The sequence below is a fragment of the Achroia grisella genome, unplaced genomic scaffold (genome assembly GCF_030625045.1).
Source record: "Achroia grisella isolate CSIRO2021 unplaced genomic scaffold, CSIRO_AGI_Agris_v1 utg402, whole genome shotgun sequence".
Classification (NCBI taxonomy): Eukaryota; Metazoa; Arthropoda; class Insecta; order Lepidoptera; family Pyralidae; genus Achroia; species Achroia grisella.
The window spans coordinates 1,496,050-1,522,026 of NW_026712841.1; the positions used below are offsets into that span (position 1 = coordinate 1,496,050).

At 32.9% G+C, this 25,977-nt stretch overlaps 2 protein-coding genes across 3 annotated transcripts; both read right to left on the reverse strand.

Moving 5' to 3' along the window:
• Window positions 1–1,121: 1,121 nt before the first annotated feature.
• LOC131844222 (homeobox protein aristaless-like) lies at window positions 1,122–6,942 on the reverse strand. The gene is made up of 3 exons (XM_059193043.1): window positions 5,911–6,942; window positions 2,902–3,025; window positions 1,122–2,543 (listed from the first exon to the last, which is right to left on the reverse strand). Exons 1-3 carry the CDS (start codon window positions 6,255–6,257, stop codon window positions 1,890–1,892), a joined length of 1,125 nt encoding a protein of 374 aa, XP_059049026.1. The 5' UTR covers window positions 6,258–6,942; the 3' UTR covers window positions 1,122–1,889.
• A 4,430-nt stretch (window positions 6,943–11,372) lies between these two features.
• LOC131844440 (uncharacterized) lies at window positions 11,373–24,666 on the reverse strand. Of its 2 annotated transcripts, XM_059193333.1 has the most exons (15): window positions 24,454–24,666; window positions 22,965–23,186; window positions 22,307–22,513; window positions 21,529–21,669; window positions 20,922–21,041; window positions 20,558–20,841; window positions 19,864–19,996; window positions 19,572–19,750; window positions 19,217–19,322; window positions 18,960–19,118; window positions 18,038–18,200; window positions 16,550–16,693; window positions 15,666–15,822; window positions 13,205–13,391; window positions 11,373–12,765 (listed from the first exon to the last, which is right to left on the reverse strand). In XM_059193333.1, the coding sequence occupies exons 1-15, from the start codon at window positions 24,657–24,659 to the stop codon at window positions 11,820–11,822; spliced, it is 3,354 nt and encodes a 1,117-aa protein (XP_059049316.1). In that variant the 5' UTR covers window positions 24,660–24,666; the 3' UTR covers window positions 11,373–11,819. The 2 variants fall into 2 exon arrangements, with proteins under 2 accessions (XP_059049316.1, XP_059049317.1); XM_059193334.1 differs by lacking the exon at window positions 21,529–21,669.
• Window positions 24,667–25,977: the final 1,311 nt, after the last annotated feature.

The window sequence follows — 25,977 nt, forward strand, 5'->3', positions numbered from 1 at the left end:
GCTATTCCTGAGGCTTAATGTTTTGGAAGAAATTGTGATAATTCGGTGAAAATTATGGTCGGACCAGTATAACGCTAGCACGAGAGTTTACAATTACTTAGAAGTTAAATAAAATAGCTTCATGGTGAAATGTAGTATTTTCGAGTTTGTAGCGAATCCCAAATGTCGTTTAGGAAAGCTTCAGTGTCGCAATATGACCTAATTAGGATTACACCCAAAAAAAACAGTATTTAAAAGAATATTCCGGTTTCGAGGTTTCTGTTCTTTAGAGAAATAATATTAAAATAACCGAATTAGTGTAAGGTAGGTATTCTAATTTTAATGGAGGCTTATTTCACTGAGCGGAGCAATCAATACTGCGGTATCCGCACGAATCAAAGTTGTTAACATATCGCTTATACGAGTGACAATCATCTGCTAAAAAATATAATCAAAGTAAAATAAGCGCCGAAATCCACATAGTAATTACATAGACAAATAGTATAAAAACTCACGATAAAGACAGTTTTTATTAGTATTAGTCCTGTCTTTGTTTTACCCTTTACCGTTCCTTTATTATACCTACGTTAATTTGAATAATCGATTTATTCATAGATTGACTCGGTAGTTTCCTAATAAGTAGGTATAATAATAACGAATAATCATTATATTCTTCCTAAATTGTATCGAGATTTGGTGGGTATATTGTTTCCTTAAAATTGTGTCATCATTATTACATAGAATAAAACAAAGTCGCTGTCGCTATCTGTCCGTCTCTACGTATATTGAAATCTAAAACTAAGCAACAGATTTTAAAGCGGATTTTTTTAAATAGATAGTCGTTCAAGAGGAAGGTTTATATGTATAATACACGTACACCCGTGCGAAGCTGGGGCGAGTAGCTAGTTTTATTAATATAATGACAGGTGTGATCGTAACGTCGCTCAAGATATTTTGGCATATCTTGCTAATCTAAAATCCTCAATGACTCTCTTAGAACAGCAATAAAAGCTTTTAGCTGTTGTTATTAGAATGTCATGTGTTAGCTAGAATTAGCGCACAACATAGGTACAAAATGCGTTCTGAAAGATTTATCCGGCTACAGTAATTTAATCAATGAAAGTGAAGTGAGTTAAATCTATGGAAGCTTTGGATTAGGTATATTGATGTGCAAATTAACCAAATTAGGACCGAGCCAATTTTATAATCACCTACAAGGAAAAATGTTTGCCTTTCCTACAAATAAAATATTATCTATATTGTGTGCCTACTTAATATTTCTTTTATTAATTGTCACATACGTATTCTATATAGATATAATATTAATTAGAAACTACATATATCTATATGTTTAACTGTATACCCATAATCTAATAAAATTGACATTTAGGCACATTTTTTATAATAGATAAGGCACGAGGAATGCACGTGAAGCTAAGAATCTCATGTTTAATAGGACTTACTATTCTAATATTCACTTAAATATATCATATTTACCTTACTGCTAACTCGTAAAAAAATAATTAAATAACTATTTACAATCTTATTGCCAATTGGTCCTCTATAATTTTTAGAAAACATATCAATATAAAAGTAGAGACTAATAAACATTACAAACATACAGCACTTTCTAGGCAATGTATAGTTAACTAGTCTTTTTAATGTTATCTATTTAAGAACATTAAAGGCTGGGTAAAACTTATGGAAATATACTTTGGCAATTCTTTTTATAATGAATACATGCCATTGCTCCTTAGAAATAATCTTTATTTGAGTAGAGACTATTTCTAAGGACAACACGCAAGGGTATGTATGTATAGCCTCTTGAGTAATGTCGTTGTGCATACTCCTTTTCGAAATTATCCATGACACCAGCTACTTCAGCTCGGACAATTTCGAAAAGGAGTATTTCAATTCAAAAAAGGAGGCAGAGTAGTGTACGCCTGACTAGGGCTGGGCTCCATCTTGACAACTACGGGCTGTGATAGATCTGAGTGTCGCTCCATTTCATAATGCTTGTCGTGTGTAACCATGCCACACTTGTCGTAATCATCAGGCGGTGCTCCGTACCGCGGCGGCTCCTCTTGCATGGAACATGCTGCATATTTCTCTTGGTGATCGTGTCCCCGATACTCCAACTTTTCATCGTGTCCATGCGCCTCCATTTGCGGTGAATGTGCTGCCATCATTGGGTAGTCTCGAACTCCCAATGGCGGCGGACTACCCTCTCCATATTCAAATGAATGCCTCGGTGCAAACATCTGTCCGTCATGACCGTTTAGCACTGTAGTGTAAGAATAGGCCGCTGGCTGCGTATTAAAACCTGGATACCCGCTGTTGCTCGACGATAGTAAATGATGCGATGAGAGCTCGTAAGAGTGTTGATAAGACCAAGAATCCGCTGGCGCTGAAAGTCCGTTCTGAGGGAAGGCAGGTAAGTTGCCACCGATGCCAGAGAAGCCGCCACCTAATGTAGTCGAACTGGGTGAACTAGATCCAATGTATCCTGTTTTCCGAGGGGGTTCCCGTTTTCGCCATTTTGCTCTTCTATTTTGGAACCATACCTAAAATATAAAGTTAACAAATATATTAATTTTTTTTTATTGAGAATTTAGAGTTATGGTTCTTATATTTAATTACAGTCATAAACTCATAAAGTTGTATATATATCTTTTGTTGGAAAAGACCATGGACTTGCTCCTCCAACTAGCGTGAATCGACATTCGATTGTGGCCATAGAAAAAAAGACTATTCAGAAGTAATCAAATATTGTTGTTTTAATAAAAAATATTTCTATATCTAAACATATCAGCACATGAATCTAGCAGATAAAAGAAACTAGAAATTAAAAAAGATAGTATGTTTCTACTAATTATTCTCATATTCGTTTGAGTAAGTTAAAGTATTGTTAAGCTAGCTTACCTGTACTCTTGATTCAGATAAATTAAGTTTAAGAGCCAACTCTTCCCGCGCGAACACATCAGGATAAGGTGCCCGTTCGAACGCCCGCTCTAATTCCTCGAGTTGATACGCCGTGAATGTAGTTCTATTGACAAAAAAAAACTAAAAATATTCAAATAGTAAATAAATTCTCAATTACATATTCATAAATAAATTATTCTTATCATTCAGCGGTACATCTACCATCTGACGCGTGCAATATGGCTGCGGGCGCACGCGCAGAAATTGATTGAGCGTGAAACGCAATTCACCCCTGTTGTGCACGAGTAGGTACATCTAATTGCCTGCCAATTGATCGTAGTGTTTATAGTGGCGCTATTTTATTAATTGTTTTACCACATTGTTTCGTTGTAATCTCTCATTTTTATTTTGATTCTTCATTCAATTGATACCTACATATCTAATGATTTGAATTAATGATTAAACAAAAAAAATTCTCTATTTTAGAGACAATGTCTATAACCGTAGAATAAACACCTCGACTGACGCAAATTTAATAATTCACTCTTCTCCATTCTAAGAAGGAAGGGATCGCTTCTAAGTACCTAATAATATTTCTTATAGTATTTTAGGTGCCTTCATCTCTTTGTACAAATTCGATTATTTAAACGATTTTCTGCGAAAGGAAATCACTCCTCTACTTAGTACAAATTATTAAGTAACTTTTGAGTGGTTAACTGTAAAATACAAATATTATTAGTACAATAGTAAATTAGTATACGGTAATGTTTCTGATTTACGTAACAATATCTATGTAAATACTACGTAATATTCCAATATCGTAATAATAACAATAATCAAGGGCAATTCACACAGAGTCAATTTCCCGAGCTAAGCATAGCTTGTGTTGGCAACTGATAGATATAGATACTTAAGCACATTTAGGTATTTTGGTAAACACATACATTTCGATGTATAAAAATTGGTAATTGCCGACGGTTCAGTAAAATACCCAACATTAGGATCATATAGAGATGGTGCCACGATATGTAGATTCATAACTGCCCTCGGCTGCTGGGCGAGATGATACGATAAAGCAATTGACTCCCCGCAGTCATACGGGTAATTAAACTCATAGTGTGGCGCCGCCTTTATATTAAGTACATTATAGTTGTAAAGACGAATGCATTCAACGTTTTGTTGTTAGGCCTAAGAAAATAAAATGTGGATACCTATAGTTAATAGATATGGGTATATTAAACGGAGTTTGTTAGTTTCCGTTGAAGATATTTGTAATTCAGCAAATAAGTTAACAGTCCTCCTTTTGTAAACAATTACGAACTATATTAACGTAATTAGTACAAAAAGTAGGTAAATATTAATTAAGTAATATTTTTAAGAAAAAAGCGACCGATTTCTATATTTTACAAAATTACTAACATGAGAGTAATTGCTGACAATTTTTATATAAAATCAATATATTCTTATATAACGCTCCGATTAAGTATATTATTATTAGAATATATCTGATTAAATGCAAAAGAACTATTCAACGACATCTTTTTCATATAATATGTATGGTAGAGTATTGTAAATACATATATTAGCATCGCTGGGTAGGTATATTTATTTCCTAGGTTATATACCTAGGAAATAAATATTAGAAATATCAAGCAAAAATAAATGACATTATGATTAAAAAAACTCTTCATAACTTAAGCCATATGTTGTATGTTTATGATAATATAAAAATCATCGTATTAGTTATGCAAATAATAAATGTGGGGTGAGCGTGTGCCATCGATGATCCAATTCCGATAGAGGGTTCGCTCCCCGTCACCTGTTATGGTTGGTATGCAGGGTGCATGCCCTCGTTTGCTAAAGAACATTTCTCTAAAATGCTTTTAGACCAACTCTAATGTTAATGAGATTATGCTGTGTATTTAATATTGTTATCGTTCAGGTTAGTTTGTAATTAGAACGATTTCTTTTTATTATGGTTAAAAAGTCAGATTGTTGATCACTTTTTTTTTATTAAGTATTTTACTGCCCTGGAAATCTCCTTTCAGCCAAACAATTACAATCACTCTTGAGAAGTGGCCTGTTATCGCTTATGCACAGTTGCAACACAAGAGGATCGCTGGTGTACTGACGAAATATTAAAAATATGTACGCTCGGATTTTTAAGTATACTTCAACTTACATTATAAATCTACCTCTTATCCTGATTAAAAATACAATATGGTACTACTCCTGATTATCTACTAAGGGATCTTATACATTAAATTACAGTAATGCCTACTCATTTGTTTTACATGAGTAGGTAATAACTGCATATTTTACACGTTGCTGTTTCACATTAGATAATTATCTACCTTATATTATGGTGTTTGTTCATTTCGTTGAGTACCAGTCAAGTAATCACAATGGGTTGTTTCGTAAAAGGTTTCTCTTAGTTTTGTCAAACCATAGGCTATAGTTTTTACAGAAAAGCTCTATAAATCAAGCTGTAAACTACGCGCCGTAACCACGTAGCCACTCACTACTTAGCTAGTGACTACGAAACCTACACACTACGGTTAAGTCCGGTCATAAGAATAATACCTACAGAGTTCTTTATTATTCTTATGATACCCATATATAGGTTTCAATAAACTTATAATAAATTTTATGTGAGTGTGTCTGGTCATATAATTTATTTTTTTGCATGAAACGACTGTAAAAGGAAAACAAATAATTAAATTATCATCAGATTACTTTTAAGATAATAATTATTCAGTAAGGCAAATTTTGTAAACACATCTACCTATTTCAGTCGCTCAATTGCTGGCTGTCAATTGTAAGCTGTATCTCAGTTAAAGACATGATATCCTATATCCATCAGAATGGCAACGCATTTATCACGGGCGTCACATGACGACATGATGTTCTTAGGGCTGTTCATGTATATAGACGAAGGCTGTCTCGTTTGTCCTAATTACGTATAGTAAACATTATACATCTCTTATATATTTTATGTATTATTCTTACCTAGTTTTCTTTTTCTTTATGCCATTATTGTCACTTTTCTTTTTTTCACTCTTTTTCGTGGTTGGCGCCGGCGGAGGTGGCGGGTGAGGAGCCGGGGCACTGTCCACCTGCTGAAGCATCAAAGGTTCCTCTTTCCGTTTCTGTTCAGTGCCGCCGGTAAACACAGGCAGCTCATCACGATACTGCAGGTCACCAACAGCTCCGACGACGACCTGTACATGTCGCTCCTTGCCAAACTCGCTGAACATATGTTCCTCAAAGGTTGGCTGTTCCATGCTGCCGCCTGGCTCGAAGGTGCACTCATAGCGCGTGCCGGCGCCGGCGGCGCTGTCCCCGCACACGTACATGTAGCCGTCGGCCGGCGGCGGGTGCGGGCCCGCTACCTCCGCGCCCACCTCGCTAGGCTCCGTCGCGCCTGACTCGCTGCCGCTACCACCGCGCTGCACACTTCCGACTCTCAGCTCGATTCACGAGCAGTTTATCGAATGCGATATTAAACAATTTAAGTTCATTTAGACGAGCCCTCGGGATCGTCGAACGCTCGCGCCGTTCGTTTCCTCGTCTCCGTCCCGATTAAATGGCTTTAATCAACTTTAACGAACTAACCGAATTTGCTCTACGGTTGGTCAATTTATATTACCATAATACATCTGCCGACGAAAGATTCGAACCAATGAGCAGTACAACCGAGAGTGACGAGAGTAGGACCGAGACTACTATTCTCGTCTGTAGCATGCGGTCACAGGAAAGTATTTCGTTCACGGGAGGCGGGCGCTTACGACATAGTATGGAATGAGAAGAGACCAATGGAATCGTATCGTAGCCACTCCCCCTAGTGTGCAAGGCACCCCTCGCGCCCTCGCGCTCTCGCGGCACGAGCTGCGGGTTGATGCGCCCGTCGTCGTTCTGTCGGCCGTGCACCATGCGGGATTCCCACAAATTCACCCGATATTTTGTTTGCTTCGCCAGTATTTTAGGGCTCGTACGCCCACATCATTATTTTGAATGTCCATGGCTGTTCCATTGTGATTCGATATCAACACCACTCATGTGTCTATTTTATAATTTATAACCGTGGGAATGCTCAGATTTTAGGCTTTAAATATTATAACAAAAATTTTATGAGAATTTCCATTAGTAATGTTCAGTAGATATTGAACATCAATCATAGACACCTTACTACTTATTACACAACTTTTATTTTTATTCGGGAGGTAACAAAAATAGGTAGCTATATTGTTAAAGTTAACTGGATAGAGATCATATTTACATAATATTAATATAATCAGTGACCCCACCTCAGGAGGTAGAACGTATGCACTAAAACTACGAAGAGTAGAAGTATCGAAGAGCGGCGCGCGCCTTAGCAGCGGCGCACGCGCACTGATGCACACAATCGACGCCGATCGCTTAATTATTAATTAACAGTTATTGCTGGGGATTATTAATAAAACATTCGCCCTGACTATTGGCACTTAGATTAACGTAGAGGGAGTAATGGCGCATTTCAACAATTTCGGTTGTTATTTAATTGAAGTCAATTTAGATGATCAGAGTCTATTTAGGTTGGTGCTGGCACTCGCCAGCGGGATCTCTGCTTCATTGGGCTTATTGGTGACTTTCAGACAACACGAATTGCACTCGTCGATGCACCTCTCGTCGCATTTGCAGTTTGTGAGACGCGGAAAAATGGGTCACGACCAAATACCTAACTAGTAAAACAATGCAAGTATTCAAGCTCCTTATAGTGACAAAAATATATAACTTTGACGGTTAATGTGAACTTGACTGATGTTAAAGTGAAAGTGTATACGATGAGTATGAATATCACAGATAGTCTGATGTGCGTCTCAGAACTGATTTAGGATGTGTTGGTGCGTGCGAAACATGTTTTTGTGACGGTCGTTCATTCGTATTTTGTGAACGGTGCCGCACCTAAGTACACTCGTGTAGGTATAGCTTAATCATAATTTTTATATATGTACGACATCACTAGACTTAGATACATAAATTATATGGTTTTGTACTTTTTTCAACCGATTATTTAGTTAAATACATAGCGTAAACATCTGCGTCACAAAATGACATGAGGAAGATTTGTCATTGTCTTATTAGATAAATTACTAAACCGTTACTTACATAGCAAAAGCATTTTAACAAAATTATAAAAGACTACATGTTACCTAAGCTTCGTATTTTTGAGATAAATATACATAACACGATACAATCCGTCTTCACATCAAATTTCATTAATATCAACTTAATATTATAAAAATATTTATCAGTATTATATGTATAATATATACGTTAAAGAATGACATATGTTCTAATATAAAAAGATAAGAAAAAAAAAATATTGTGGTAACCACACTTACTACGCTAATCTCTCACAGTAGCGCCGCTACACCACTACGCTACACTCCCTTTATGCAATAAGAGATCCGTACAGATACTTAGTCGTGATAAAGTATTAAACATACACACTATCTCATCTATAATATTAATATGGACTGTTTAAATTAATATGTCAATCGTAGTTATTCCATTCATGCTTATCAAAATGTGATGCAAAAATACCTACGCATGACAGTGCCTGCGTTTTGTAAATTCTGTAATAATTCACTTCCAAGTATCAGTTATACTTATCTGATTTTCAGGACCCTCATACCCACCGGGCACAATGGGCACGTGCCCAGGGCCCCGCGAAGGTTTGGGGTCCCCTAGTGTAGTCTAGTCCCTACTACATTACCGATACCTACTCTATACAAACGTTTACCAATAGCTACCCTACGCTCGCCTGAAAATCAGTTTTAACAAACGCTTACCGACTATGGTCAATTTGTTCGTTTTTGTAATTTTTTTTATAAATATCTGGCAAGAACTTGAACCCCTCAATAAATAACGACTTTTTAATATTATTTTTCATAGGGGCCCCCTTATCCTATTGTGCCCAGAGCCTCTAATATGTGAAATACTGCCCTGGTGATTTCTTATAAAGATTATAGAACAAGAGCCCACTACGGCCAGACATACGTCATATTAGTAAACGTGAAAGTTCTTGTATGTGTGTCCCCAACACAGGTAAGAACGATCCCCAAACATGAATCCTGGATCGTGGTTCCTTTGGCAGGTAACAGGTAACAAAGGTGTAAAAAATTTCAAATCAAATTCGTTATTTTGAGAAACTCCATATTTTCATATATTGTTCGTAGCATTATTCTAACTTGCGCTGCTCATTGCCAGACACTTAGTGTGGTTCCAACCCACCGCCGGACCCCTCTAAACTATACTATTTTATAAATAAATTTACGTCATTTTAATAAAACTGAACTTTATATATATTATTGAGAGAACTATTAAACTGAGTCTCCTAAATTGCCAGACAGTGTTCTTGGTTCCTTATCCTACCAGACTCATTGAAACCGTATATTGGGTAATAACGGTGTATACAATTTCATATCAAATTCGTTATTTTAAGACGCTCCATTTTTTCACATATTGCTCGTAACAGTATTATAACTTGCTCTGCTCATTGCCAGACCCTTAGTGTGGTTCCAACCCCCCGCTGGACCCCCCTAAACTATACTATTTTATAAATAAACTTAGGCCATTTTAATAAAGCTAAACTTTATATATATTATTGAGAGAACTATTAAACTGAGTTTACTAAATTGCCAGACAGTTTTCTTGGTTCTTCATCATATCCATCCATCGCTATTAAAAAATAAGAGTTGATGGTAGAAGGGTGAAATTTTAGGATTGTATGTATTTTTAATGCTACATTATAAACAAATTTGTCAAAAAAATAAATGAAAAGTAATAAAGATAGTAGTCGATTCTCAGATATAATGAATATGCATATAAAATTTCATAAAAATCGGTCAAGCATACTCCGCAAATGGAGAATATGGTAACTAACATGGTGACACGAGAATTTTATATATAAGATAGGTATCGGCGATGGTTACCGCTTAGCAACTGTTGGCCTGGCAACTTGTTTGCCATTTCAATTACACAAAAAACCCTGAATAACAGTTGTGATGTTATATTAAATAACTTTTTTAATAGCCTCGATGGCCTGGCGGTTTAGCGCACCGCACATACTTTCGATGATCGGGAGTTCTCTTCTTCGCATAATACAAACATTAGTAGATATTCACGGGTATAATTGTTTACATTCTCTAGTCTAGGTATTGTCTATGAACATATTATGTGTATACCAAAAATTAAATTAAGTATTTCTATCAGTTGTCTAGTACTCATAACACAAACTCTGCTTAGTTTTGGGGGACTGGATAGCGTTCTGTGAATTATTCAGAATTATTATTATATGTGGAATAGTGACCTTAATCAAATGAAGAATAAATATTTAATTATGTTACCCAAAAAAGCCTAAGAAAAAATTTCAATACAAGCTTTCAATGTCATATTTATTTATATTTAATAGCCTAAAAATAACTTTCTATTTGAAAATGACTATCTATACAACTTTTCATATACCGTGTCAACCCCTTCGCATTAAAAAGTAGCCTATGTTGTTTTTCAAGGTCTAGACTGAGTGTGTCAAATTTAATTTAAAACTGTTTAGTAGCTTTGGCTTAAAAGCGAAACAGACTAACAGACAGAACTTTTTAATTTATAATATTATTAAGGATTGTCACAACTTAGTATATATACCTAAATGTAACCTACGTATACTAACAATAAACATATTTAATAATGTTAGGTATCGTATGTACTTACAAAATGACTCATGTGACGTTCCGCGTAGGCGCTTCACATAAAATCTCTCTAGCGACGGCAGCTCGACGCAGAATCTGCCGCCCGCTCAATTGGACTCAATTGGTTTAATTGGTTTCAATTGAAATGACCTCGCGCACCGGCTCCCGCTCCTAGTCTGACACTTTTACATCTATCTTTTTTGGAGCTGACATAAAAGCGCTAAGATAAATTTCATCACTCTCAATAAAACTACACAATGTACTTATTATCTAGTACGTGTTATATGCCTATAACTAGAGGAGCCACTTACTCAAAACTAACTATAGCATAGTTATAATTTAGTAGAAATTTCATCAAGACAAAACGAGAGTCTATATTGTGCCTCTAAGTAATTATTTAGAGGTTTTCCAAATTACGAATTCTAATATACCTGTGAATATTAAAAATGTACCTAACTGTTAATCGATATTAATAGCAGATAGGTTATAAATATAAAAATAAGTAATATATTCTTTACTGAGACAAAAAAAAACGCTGTAAATAGTGTCTGTTTGAGATATTGATCCATTTTAGAGTAAATGCTAGAAATTAAGATTAAGTAAACATAAAGTAGGTACAAGATACTAATTATTAATATAACTTTTAACAAAATTTCCGGCTGTAACGCATGACATATTTCAGAGATAAAGTACATAAGATTCACATATTAACCCAAATTTTCCAGTATGTGAAATATAACATAAAAAGAAAATTTAGCAAAATTCTGGTCCTTGTAAAATTAAAAACCATTTAATAATATATTGGATATAATTAAATCCTTCATACAACATTGAGCTATATACCGATATTATATCGTGTACATCAAATATAGGTATATATTTGATGTAGGTACACGTATCTATACGTATAAAATTATTAATCGCTAAGAACAGTCTAATGTTTGCAAATTATTAAAGCAATAAATGCAATTTATGGTAAGGATTCAGATTAGGTAGGTATACCTATACGGCGACTCATGACAAATGTAGTTAAAAAGACAACACATTTTGGCACGTGTTCTATCCGGTGCACAATTGGGTTTAATTAGGAAATAGCGGCGCGGGACGTGCGTCCATAGCCATCTTCAGTCATATGCTGTACTTGTCCCTAATTTTAAATGTTTACACTAAATAATCAACTTGGTAATTTCAACGTAATGACATATGCGACTTTCTTTTCGACTTCTTTCCTTTGTTACTCCAAAAGTGTCTGAAATCTCGACTGGTGCTAGGTTGCTCAGATGCCATAATATCCATACCTTGACCTAATTTTCTTGAATTATCTACCGTACTGTATTGTCCAGACAAATTTTCGTTAGTTTCTTGTTCATAATCTACTGAAGGAATTGTTATAGTTTCTTCATCAAATCTTAAACGTTTCATGGCTTGTTTTCCAAATTCAATTGTATCTATATCTACTTCAGATGAAACATTTTCATGTATCAAGCCACGGGAACGTATTTTATCTTTATGAGTATCATACAAATGACTTATAATCTCATGTTCTTCCGTAACTGCTATTTTCCGTCTATCTTCTGGCTCTAAACTTGTCTCCATATGACTTGAATTGGATGGTGCAGAGTCTGACCGGACTTCTTTAAAAAGTTTTAACATATACAATTCGTCCGAATCATTTCGATTGTGTCCTATAGTAGCTGCCTTCGTTTTCGATTTTGTTGTTGGGTATTTATTTTTGTTTGATTCTAATATCAATTTCATATCTCTGTTTATAGCTCTTTCTTCTTTCATTTTCGATATTTTCACGTGTCCAATTTCTAAACTATCGCCAGTCTGTACAGAAACATTTACGGTTTGACCATGTGTCATTTTAAATAGCTCTAGTTCAGTAAATGAGTTCGCTTTGCTCTCTGAATGCACATTTTGATCGCTTGTCAGGTCGTCATACACTTTTAGGTTCTTTTTTCTAATGCAATCAGATATCAGACATTTTTGCAACCATCTACATGAAAACAATTGTCGCCATTTATTTATGTTATCTTTATAAATGACACCGTCTTGAAATACATGCTCGTACACCATTTTAGTTATATCATCAGTATCGTTTGGTGATCTCATTATACTTTTTAAGTATAATCTGTAAAAACACAATAGTTATTTATGTAACTCTGAACTAAGTATAATTGTTTATTGAAAACCTTCGGTGAAAACCTTTTTTTTGTTAAGATCTGGAAAACTAATTCTTAACAAATGTATATTTATTAACAAAAAAAGATAAACTAAGGTTAAAATATATACACAAAAACAACAACCGAATTTTTTAAAGCGTTTCCTATTACTACGTCCTTAATGTAATTTTTGATCAATCAAAAAAGCGCATACAATATTATCAAATGTGAAATCAGGTTTTTTCATCAGTATCACTAATATTGTAGTAAATATTTGTAAAGATGTATATACGTATACGGTTCGGTTGTAGGAATTTGTGTTAAATTTATTAGATAGAGCAATCGTTTCTATAGTATTTAAAATGAGATTAGATGCTGAATACAGGTAGTAGAATAATAAAGATTTACTCATTGTCATCTCCATCAGTGTAAATGAAAAATGCATCCGACACTTTCGGTACACAACGTTTGAGCCAATAGTGTACAACATAAAGCATGGTAATCAACACGGCCAGAAAGGTGACGGCCGCAAGGCACACATTGTGTTGTAGACCCACTGCAGCACCACACATGAGCCGGTCTTCGTCATAAATATCTATATACAACATCATTACTAATTTATAATATTTATTATACCAGTAGAAAATTTTTGTCAACATAATTTTCAGCTATCCATCGTCCTAGGATTATTATAGATATTATCATATTCCTTTATATATATATGAATATGGAATGAGGCTAGCGCTAACGGCATACGCCGATAATATGAAGAAGAAGTCATGCCAGTTAGCCTACAGTGACAATGACAAATTCCTCAAGAATTAACCACCATGGTTTCCAGGGAGAACATGCGAATGTTACATAGATAGCTCAGATTGTAAGGGGGCACAACCATTACTGACAATCCTCCCAACTCATTATTTTCAAACTATAGAACTTTTGAGGATACATAAACTTAAGGCCAATAATGGTTCGTTCTTACCCAACAAACATTTTTGTAGTCGCCACAACGTGCCAAATGTAACTTTTGGTACCACAAGCTAGTCGTCGTTACGTCGTTATTACGTCGAAACGACCGAAAATAGGCCCATTTTAGATTACTTAGTGACATGATAAAGTCGCATAGTCATAATCTAAGTGGTATAACAGTCGTGTAGTGGTTGCAAAGATGTAGTATATCCACGTTTTGTGTCAGTTATACGGCATTTTGTGAATTGACAGTTCTATCACGATCTTTATACGGGATTTTGTTTGAAACTGATTGAAAAAGTGTAGTGAATAAACTATGACGGATAACATTCATGCTGTGTTAGTTTACAAAGTTACCATATTAGTGTTCAGCCATTTTATTTTATAATTTATATTTGTTTTACATCTTTGAAACTCGTGAAATACATTAATCTGTTGGGAATCTGTTTACTGTGTAATATGTACTTAGTTTTATCAATTTAATTAACGCGCCTTACAAATATTTTATATTTAACAATATTTCTTCCTATATTTTAATGAATGTAGTAATAATTACCTTTATGTGATTTTTAAACGACTTTTCAGCACAATTTTTATTTTAAATCTACGTACTGTCATCCATTTTAAAGAAATTAGGGTTCATTACTGTAATTTACGCAATTCAACTCGTCATTTCTCTGTTGGTCTCGCTGATTGTAAAAAAAAATTATTCGTGATATTATGGACTTTGACAAGTTTTTAACCAAAACAGATTTTATTAATTTGATAAATATGAATTTGAGATGATCATGGATTTTTACACACTTTATCCGAGCAAATTATTGTTTTGGTTGCGGATTTTCATTAAGCAAGGCCGGAACCAAACCTACACATTTTATAGTGACAGACAGACACGTTAAATTTCTGATAAATTTTGACTATATCTGGTGGCCACATTGAACATCTTTTGCCAAATACGATCATTACTAATACAATACTTTTGGTATTTAGTTTAAAGCCACTGAGAATTTTACTGAGATAGCCACTACTTATAATTCTATTTTACTAATAATTTATATAATTACCTATAAGTAAATACATAAGCATTGTTATTGTTGCTTTCGTTAATAAATAAAACCGATGTGATTTTACCATTTTATTTACATCTTTTACTTTAGAATATGAATCATCATCAACAACTGCTGTTAAACCACTAGGTCTACTTAATGTGCTTGGAGCAACATCATCTTTGTTCTTGAGCTTTGGATTCTGCACCGAGCTCAATTCTCTTGAGTTCAAAATTATATTTTGTACGGAACCAACACCCGTTTGACGAAATTTATCTTGTCGTGTAGAAATATTCAATCTAATATAATTGAACGGAAGGAGTGTAGTAGAGTATTCCTATTAAAAAGTTGAATAAGAGTAAAAAAATTACTAAAAATCGTGTACGAGTGCAATATATCACTTTTACACGATTGTCATGTAAAAGTAGTTTATGTGACTCTAATACAATTGATGACAGTGTAAAAGTCGTAAAAACGTTCTTAGGACGACTCGCCGTTATACCACTGAAATATTGTGTAATGGTCGTGTAAAGCAGTCGTATACAAGTGCATACGACGTTTTTATACGATTACGAGTTGTATAAGCATAAGGGGCTCAAAGTCGTATTATATGTAAAAATTACTTCAATATGATGTTTATAGCATTTTGGGCCGTATAAATCTCAATTAAGCGACGAAAATGTTTGTTGGGTAGTTATATGTAGGGACAACGAAATTATGAACTAATACTATTTATCTATTTTTAAATTTTGTCATTACAAGAAACCCGATGTAAGGTTACCACCGCTATGCTACGCTATGCTACGAATCTTTAATATAAAGTTTAGTGTCTTACTAAATTATCATCTACTTACCATAAGCACCGCAATTGGGCACACCATCACAAGCAGTCATTGAATCAATGCATACCCTAGTTCCAGATACTTGGCATTCAAGATGATCCTCCGTACACCTAATGTCTCCATTTAGCATGATACGCGCTGGTGTTATCACCACTGTCATGCGTTGCATCTAAAACATCAGTATGATGTATCCTTATGTATATCATATTACAAACTATAAAATTTTGTCTATCCATCTGTTTGTTATCTCTTCATGAATAAACGGAATAAATTTGATTGACATATTAGACAGGTTGGAATTTATGAAATAATAATAATTTATATCTAAATAACGATTATCAATTTAACAAAAAAATACAAGATAATATGCATTAACCACAATTCATCTAACTAATCAACTATGACTATTTGAAAGTGCTTAAATTAACTTTTATGTAATTTGAATAAAGGTTTTCCAGTCTATTCTATTTAACATAGTAACCTACTTACATAAGAATATTTTAACAAAAGAATTAAACATGTAGGTACACGAAACGAATACATTTTTTAAGTTTTAAAGTTTCAAAATAATGGCCCTATCATAAAATACAGAATACATAGTAATATTCTTTTAGTCTTACAGATTAATAGCTGTCCCGGCAAATGTTGTTTTGCCTTAAAATAAAATAAAAATTTAGGGGTAGTCTACCCCTAACATTTAGGGGGATGAAAAATAGATGTTGGTCGATTTTCAGACCTACTCAATACGCTCACAAAATTTCATGAGAATCGGTCAAGCCGTTTCGGAGGAGTATGGGAACGAAAACTGTGACACGAGAATTTTATATATAAGATATACCTAATATATATATAATTTTATTATAATTATATTATAATTGGTAATCAATTGAACTAACTGTGAAGTTCCTAATAGCTATCACAATTCTGGAGGAGTTGAACAGGTATACATGTCGCGCCTTTGGCTCGTGGTAATCGCATATATTGAACAGCGACCGCCCCACGTAGTGCCGCATGTAGCGAAGTGCTACGCGATCTTGGATCTACGGACGTAATGTATATATTTATTTACATTTATATAAAACTAGATAATCCCGCAAATGTTTTGCCATATAAATTAAAATCGCCATTAAAAATAGGGGTTGGTGATAGAAGGGTGAAAATCAAGGGTTGTATGTATTTTTAATGCCTCATATATATATAAATATAAAAACTTTGTCAAATAAATAAATAATAAATGTTAGGGTTTACCCTTACCACTTATAACAAATAGGTAGTAGCCGATTCTCAGACCTACTGAATATGCATATAAAAGTTCATAAATATCGGTCAAGCCGTTTCGTAGGAGTATGGTAACTAAGATTGTGATACGAGAATTTTACATATTAGATAAATAACCCTGGACAATTAACACAGCGCCATCTATTCCCACGGTAAGTAGAGCTTGTGTTATGGGTACTAGACAACTATTATATATAAATACAAATACATATATAATATGCATAAAAAACCAGACAGATACAAACAATCGTATTCATGAATACAAATGATTGCACCGTGCGAGGAATCGAACCCACGACCATCGGAAGTCAAACGGTGTAGCTATACCATTAGACCACCGACGCCGTTAGATATGTATGTAACTTAAAATTGTATGAATATGCGAATTTTATCCGTTTTAAAGTGTGTGAGTAAACTTCACAGCTCTATGCACTTATTACTCATTTAATCACTATTTGAGAAATACATTATTCTAAATAGACATACTTAGGCAGAAATATTAGAAACATAATTATAACAATGTATAAAGCACTCAGTGCTGTGCAATCGTGGATATATTGTGAAAAGTTTTCTTCATTGAATGGTAAATTCTACATTTAACATTTAATGAAGAAGCAACCATTTCATGAAACTGTTCTATTTCATTTAAGCTTAATGTCTCAACTTAATAAAATGATTAAATACAACTTTTAATTACGATATTAATCAATCATTGTTAAACTTTTACTACACTTATTCCTCGAATATCGTATTTTCTTATTATTATATCAAGCTTTAGTTGATGATGAACACATACGTAGCGGTTTCGACAGACAATGACATAGAGTACTTTTTATTTCTGTTAATTATTAGTATGTCCCACTTATTCAGTGATCACGATCAATCCGAATAGCCTGTGCCGATTATGCAGTTTAATTGGCGCATTTCCTAAGATTGCATGACACAGAAGCCGTTCGCTCTTAGAACGTTAAATTGTTATAATAATAATAATGAACTAATACTTTTGTAACAAAAGCATATACCAATCCTTTGGACCTTGTGGTAGTAGTTGTTCTTTAAAGATGAGACTAGTAGTATTAAAATTAGGTAACTTAAACATAACGTACATGGTCATCTTGTAACTCAACCAGCTGTGCGAATTTCTGAACATCGGAGAATTCGTACTGAGTGGACGGTGTGGAAATCGTATGAGTTCTAGTCGACCGATTATGGGGCCGGGCCTGTTCTATATCAATAGCTTGAATGTGTCTAATATTGCGTACTTTAACTCTAGAAAAACCATAGATATATTTAATTATTTAGAATAAAAGTCTTTTATGTGCTGCTTTACTTTTCTAACAGTGCTTATCAATAATTATGTCTCTAGTCTTTTCTTTCTTTATTCTTATGGGCATATTAATAACATAATTATTATAAAACAATAACATTATCTAAATTATGTAGGTATTTGCTATTCTATTCATTTGGTCGTATTACCATATTACATTATGTTTATGTACTTATACGCCTTTAAATTATATAAAAGCAACCAACAAAATCAGCGAAGATAGTAACGGTATAAAGCTATTCGTTGTTATGTCTAAAGTATCCCTAAATCAGACTTTCAATGACCAGGAGGTTATTTCGAAAAAAGTAAGCATTTTCAATTTTTTTTAATATGTACAGAATCCGAATTGAATTGAATTTCGAATGTGTAGAATAATAAAAGAATGTGTATGAACCTAAAAAAAATAAGTAAAATTAAGTTTGCTTCACTGGATACAAAATTATTTATAAATCAATCTATCATATTCATATTTTTGTGTGAAATTGTGCAAGTAGTCATTAAATTAATTATTATTAAGATTAAATTTTAGGTCAATTTAAAGTAAGAATTTTTAGGTTAGAACAGTATATGTAGGTATGTATGTAGTTTATATAAAATATTGTTATGCTGTAATTTAGTCTGTAGTTTTATTATTTTTAAATGGGTAAATTTAATTAACAAGTACTAAGTAAGATAAAGTGCCCGTTAGAGAAACTACTTACTCGCTAGTAGATACTACACTGGGTTCTGTACTATTAATTCCTAGTTTACTACCCTTATCTAATACAGTTTTATTAAGGCGGACAGCCATGACAGGAGCTGCTTGCACTACGTTCTCCCACGACACATGATCCACCATAGATCCAGTTAATAGACTAGAACTGAAAAATATAAAGGCAAACACATTAATAGGCTACACATTACTTAGTTCTTATCAACTAGATCAAGTCTTCTAAAAAATATATTAAATCATACTTACTTTTCAGTCCGCTGAGAAACAGTATTAACATATTCAGTCTGTTTTGTTGTGTTTAAAATTGTTTCACTCCTACTGACAAGATTTGTCTGCATTGATCTACTTTTACCTGCATTGAATAAAGTATCTTTTATTTTTAATTAAGTATAATAATATAATGCTTACTGTAGTAATAGTAGTTTTTTTATAAGTCAATTATTTTAAGTTTATGTTATTTACAAGCGATATATAAGCAAATTCCATTAATGAACTCTTATTATTCTTATTATAATAAGAGTCTATAAATTATAGTAAGAGTTCATTAATGAAAATTGTTTCCAATGTATGTACCTACATCATATTTTTTTTATAATTATACCTGTAGCAGTAGAAGAATCAGTATAATGAAACTCCGTACTATTTGTAAGCAAATTCGAAGATGTTAATCCCTCAGTTTTTGAACTATTTAACATTGTGAAGTTTATAATTTGTATGTTTGAAATGGAGAATGGACCTGTGCTTGATATTATATTCAAATCGATAGCTTGAGGCGTTCTGCTGAAATTATCATGGGCACCTATGTACATATAATTAAATTATAAATCACTCAGATGGAGATTTCATTCTTCCGTATTAATGTATTGATATAAAATTGAATTATATATACTAACCTATTCATGATTGTTGTATGACTTTCATTGTTGAAAACGGTAGATGTTGTTTCATCTATATCAGTATTTACACCAATTTTTTTATTGAACAAAAGATATTTTTTACTGTGGTCTATTTTTGGATATCGGTATGCTGAAAAACGTACGTACCTATATAATATTAATATTGGACATACACATGTTTGTACAATATCGTATAAATAAAGCGATCATTACCGTTTAATATCATCATATTAAAGAAATGTAAACTTAATCCTTATAGCTTCAGTATTATTCTGTTCATTTGGAAAGAAACTTTATTTTGGTGCCAATAATACTGAGTAATAGAAATTAAATTGGACAGTTCTTTTTATATAAAAAAAGTATTTAAATCTAACTAGCAAAGAAATCTCAAGATAAGATCGCATATTTATTCAATCATTTGCCTAGTCCGGTATTAGTAGGCTAATATTTGATATTATTATATCTACGGAGAGAAATCTGAACCCTATCCTTGTAAAGTGGTTGAATATTTATTAAACTATTCCATATTCTATTAATGTTCTTATAAATGATAATACCTAGAGTCCATTAATATGAGAATCATAGATTATATAATAATGTGATATTTTTACTATATTTCCGTACAGATTTCAATCTACATGTTTTTTCGTAGTAAATTATTTATATATCTACCATAATAATATTTACTGACCACTGTATTTGTATTGCCCACTAGATATGAAACTAGTAAAGTTTTTAATTTTCACATTATAAAGTGGTAGTTTGTCTCTGATAGTTTCTCTAAAGTACTGATTTTCTATGTTCTTCCATAATTTGATATCATTTTCGAAACTTTGGTTGCGCGACTTCCCTTTATTAATATTCTTATTTAAATCTCCTGTAGAATGAGTTACAATATTTGTTTGATATTTTATAATAGGAACGTATGTATTTAATTGTCTTGTGATATCCATTATTGAAGTGCTCATTTTTTTTCTGTAAAATATAATAGAGACATAAGTTATGTTTATACTTTTAATTAACGGATCTTGCTTTAAATAATAAAATTTAATTACTTTAGTAAATTTTTCCTTGCCTTTGTGAAATGTGTTTTATTTCTGTTAAATTTTAGCCGTTTATTTGCATTGTATTTATATTTTGTAGCATATCTTCTTATATGATATGGATATGTTAATCTGCAGGTATGAATAATTTATGGTTAACTGTTTTATTATTAATTTGAGACCATTTAAATATTATATAAATAATTCATAAAGGGGATGATGACAAATACAATATCTACTTATTTGTGTAAATAGATATCTTAAATTTTTCGATATCATTATAAAATATTTTATTACTGTAATATATCTACATAATAAACAAATGTTTGAGCTATACGTAACAGTTGTTTTATTTCACTGATTTATAATACCTACTCCCAAAACATTACTAATTTTAGTAATAATATGTAAAAGTCGATGCAATGTTTCTATTTTCTACAAAAATATCTTCTTTACCGAGATAACCCTACATTGCGAGACTCGTATAGTTATCAGATTTCGCTGCGATTTCTTTGTTCTCTGAATATTTATTATATGTTCTTTTTCAAGACATAATAATCTAACCCATATTTTGTTTACAAGCACAAGTAAGTTACTAGTAAGAAGTAACTGAATCTACCTATAATCAGGTGTAAAAACGTTGTATTCCAGTTCGTAACGTGGAATTAAATTATCGACTTCTATTCGGCGACCATTTTTGTCCTTTTTTATTGCAAATTGTACCAAAGGTAATATGCTTGATTCATATCGGACGCCGGACCTGCACTTATTAGAATAGGATTATGTAAGACTAGGTGTACTCGCGACTTCGTCCGCGTGGAATTTAACTTTATTTTCCTAAAATAAAAGTAGCCTAAGTTACTCCTTACTTACATCAGCGACCTGGCAAAAATAGTCCGGTCAAAATCGGTCCAGCCATTTCAGAGATTAGCCGGAACAAATAGACAGTCAGACAGACAAAAATTGTAACAAATGTTATTTTGGTGTATGTACGGTTTTTATATTCATATGCATGTAGTAAAAAACGGTTATTTCAATATTACAAACGGACACTCCAATTTTATTTATATGTATAGATTTTAATAGCATTATCGAGTTATTTTTTTAATAAAAACATTTACGCAGCTAATTAATTAACTAGTATTTATACAAAATGTAGAATAAAGAGAGACCAGAAAAATATAGAAAGGGGAAAAATTTATAATGTGATTGTAAATAGTTATAACTCAAAACTAACTGCGTCCTTTATAAAACTATTTTGAAAATTCTTGTTCTATATAGGTAGCTCTAATAATCTAGAATTACTAGTTTATTTCTTTAGATTAAAAAGATCCAACTAAATTGATTAGTTTACATACTTTAGATACATAATTATAGAAAATATCTGTTAAATGTACCGAGGCGTTACATCAAAGATGAGGTCAAAATTTTCAACCTCATCAACACTCTTCAGCAATGGTGGATCACCAGGCACTAATTCTCCAGAAACGTTCACCAATGGAATCTCTACTGTAATATACTCCGAGATCTCGTCATTCTCTTTAACTTTCAGTTTTTCAGTTAATATTTCACAAGGTTTCTCTGAAGTTGTTTTTTCCTGTGTACTATAATAGAAACGAAATTGAACTAAGTATGTTTTCTAGTAACTTAAAGAAGAATATTTCTCTCTGGTTCTGTTCCAATTTTTAAAAAAAATTATGTATAATAGAACCAGATTACCTATAATATTTTTTTTCTCAGAGCATTAACTACAAGCTATAAGATATTATTGTAATGTATTTTACTGCCCCATCTTATTACGGATACATTCTTACGATATAAGGTCGAATCTATAAAGTAGGTACCCATGTCAATTTAAATCAAAGGGACGGCGGCAAGATCTTTCACGCAACATATGATTATATCTGGTTCAAAGTTGCTTAAAATAAACTTTTCTTTTTTACATACATACATTTAGAGCCAAATAACTTGGTAATACTTTAGTCCAATTAGTATAAATAGACTGAAATATCCATTATTTTTTATCAAATAAATCAATGCCTATTTATACGATACCTCGTCTTTGTGACAGTGGATTGAGTAGTTTTTAAAGTATATAACTGAATCCCAGTAGGTTTTGGACTCATGTATGTGTCAGGCAGGGGACCCCAATAACCGCCGAAAGTCTCACCCATTTCATATACCAGAAGTTGATTAGAATTCTCAGTACACGAACTTGTTAGGCTATCGTCGGATAAAAGCTGAATCACCAATATAATGCTGCTGCCAGATTCTGTTCTGTGAAAAGTATATAGGTATAAGTAAGTAGTTATCTTCTCTCAAGTCAATAGCAACCTAAACGAAAGGAGCTGACTGTTAGTAACAGAGACACAAGTGACCACTACTAAACATGTCATGTCACGTCATGTAAGTAGATATATGAATAATAAATAATGCTAACTAACTTACGAATAACGCCCGTGGTTGTCCAAATTAAACTCAGCTTATATTATTTAACTTATAGAACATATATGTGTAACTCTTACTATTACAATACTCATAGAAATCAATACACCACCATCGAAAATAAGGCAACTTTTAAGTTAAGTTTGGTGATAACGTACCTAATAGGTACGTTATCACCAAACTGCTTTTTATTGTCTAACCTGATTTTAATGTTTTTAGAAGGTAATATTACCTATTTTATTCCTTGAATTTCAGATAAAGTATGTAAATATATAAAAACAAAATTGTAGAAAGAAATAGTTTTCATGTTTAGGTATAGATACCAAAATGTGATGGGTGCGGCGAAAATAGATATTGCGAATGCTTTTGCTATGAGTGTGTTCTAATGTGACAAATGTCATTTGATTTCACACCTACAACTCACAGAGGCACTGCCTTAATAGATCTACTTATAATATAATATGTCCTAAATGACTACCAGCGCATAGCCAAAACTACTGAGAGTAGAAAGCTGTACTTTAGAATAAATACTTTCTATAATATTTTTCTTTCAAAAGTAGCATATAGGTACTTCTATGCCTATATATAATAATAATAGTAACTTCAGAGACTTGACATAGCGCCATCTAGTCCCAAACTAAGCAGAGCATGTGTTATGGTTACTAAACTTACACTTACACTATACAACTACGTCAATACTTTTTTTGTAAACACATACATAATACATATGGAAAACACCCAAACCTACACAAATCATAAGTACATATGAATATAAATATTTGTACTATGCGAAGAATCGGTTACCATCGGAATTAAGGCGATATACTAAACCGCTGGACCACCAAGGGCGGAATATAGATAGAGCTACATAACACATTTTTGAAGATATTATTTAAAGCTGTCGTCCGCGACTTTGTCGGCATAAATTGTCATGCCCTTCCAAATTATTTTTGAGATAAAAATATATGTCAATCTTCGTGATACCTACAATACTACTTGTGAAAGGTAACAAGTAGACAGAAAGACAGACACTTTCGCATTTATAATATTAAAATAACATGGATTAATGTACCTACGAGTAGGTAATTAATTATGATACCTGACGCTTATAGAACAGCTATAAGGTAGTTCCAACTTAGAAAAGTGAAGAATTTGCGAGTAGGCACCAACGACATGTCTACCGAGGAACACGGACGGCACGACACGACGGCGACAATGTTCCGATATGTCCTTCTGATACACGAACTTGCGGACCGCTAACGTTGATTCAGATTGCTTCACGCAAACCAACAATGTCATCAACATTTTTATTAGACCCGACATGATGGCTGTTGTTGATCATGGCCATACTGTTTTAATAAAATAAATTTTGCAATCTATCCGTCTGATATATCTATCGAAACTGAATTATGTTCTCTAACGAAAACCAAAATATGCAGATTGAATTCTTACTATGTACCTAAAGACATAAAATTTTTTATAGAATAGAATAGAAAATCATTTATTCAAATAAACTTAATTGAAGCATTTTTGAATAGTCATGGTTATCATTCTTTTAATCTACCGCTCATTCAGAAAGCTATTTCATCACTAGAAGAAGGAGCAAGAAACTTGCGTATTGCTCTTTTAAATAACCATTGTAACTTTACATTTCCAATTCGAAACGTTCGAATATTTTTTTGTTATCAACATAATGATAACGGGAAGCCGTTTACTGACGGAAGCCTTGACTGCTGCCACCACTGGGGTGTAAAAAAAGAAGCTAACGGCACAGTATGGTAAGTGGTACCCGTCGTCTTATCACATAAATATGTGACGGCTATAGTACCCCTTATGTATTTGCGTATTGCTTTTCCAGAGGTGCCAGATATTGTGCCTTCATATCCTGTAATTTTAATCATATCTCACTCTTAAATAGAAATATATATTAAATATAATTATGTATCTACTTACCTATACCTACTTATACGTATATCCAGGTAGGTAATTATATTTAGATATCTATGTGTAGTACCTACCTAATATTGTCCAGCAAATGAAAATAATTTTAATTGAACATTTTTGTAATTTAGGCTGGGTGAATTAATATAAATATATCTATAAAATATCAAGTATCTATAAAGTAGAAATGTAATTTAGATACGGATTACAAGACTTATCGTTATGTTCATTGCCTATGGTTATATGGTTATTTGTACTAAAAGACCCTATGTACTTACTTCATATCACTGTTGCATCAATTGCAAAGTGTAATAATAATATTGTAAATTATTAAACAATACAAAGACCGACTGCTGTTTGCGTGACATGACGGCATCACTCGGGAACAGTATAAAAGATAGGGGTCGCGTGACCCGCACCGCATAACACATCAAAGCTTTTTATTACCTAGATACTCTATGCGCGGTAATGTCCAGTCTCATTCATGGTACTTAGAGAAAAATCTTACACCTTTAATGAACCTAATGCTTCAGAGGATTAAGACCTAACTTACTAACCGTAACTTTAATATTTATTTATTGTTATATATTAAGTAGGTACCTATGGATGAAAATATTATTTATCTGTTTAAACTCTGTAACTAAAATTAAATCTATCTATTTATTGATCGAAACGGCGGATG

What these genes read in the sequence shown, in the direction of transcription:
- LOC131844222 (XM_059193043.1), bottom strand. Translation starts at nt 6,257, where the DNA reads ATGTACGTGTGCGGGGACAGCGCCGCCGGCGCCGGCACGCGCTATGAG. An exon ending in ATAAAGAAAAAGAAAACTAG is followed by an intron (nt 3,026 to 5,910) that starts GTAAGAATAATA and finishes TTTTGTCAATAG; the next exon opens with AACTACATTCACGGCGTATC. An exon ending in TATCTGAATCAAGAGTACAG is followed by an intron (nt 2,544 to 2,901) that starts GTAAGCTAGCTT and finishes TTTATATTTTAG; the next exon opens with GTATGGTTCCAAAATAGAAG.
- LOC131844440 (XM_059193333.1), bottom strand. Translation starts at nt 24,659, where the DNA reads ATGTTGATGACATTGTTGGTTTGCGTGAAGCAATCTGAATCAACGTTA. An exon ending in AGCTGTTCTATAAGCGTCAG is followed by an intron (nt 23,187 to 24,453) that starts GTATCATAATTA and finishes TACTTTTCACAG; the next exon opens with AACAGAATCTGGCAGCAGCA. An exon ending in TGGGCAATACAAATACAGTG is followed by an intron (nt 19,997 to 20,557) that starts GTCAGTAAATAT and finishes TACGTTTTTCAG; the next exon opens with CATACCGATATCCAAAAATA.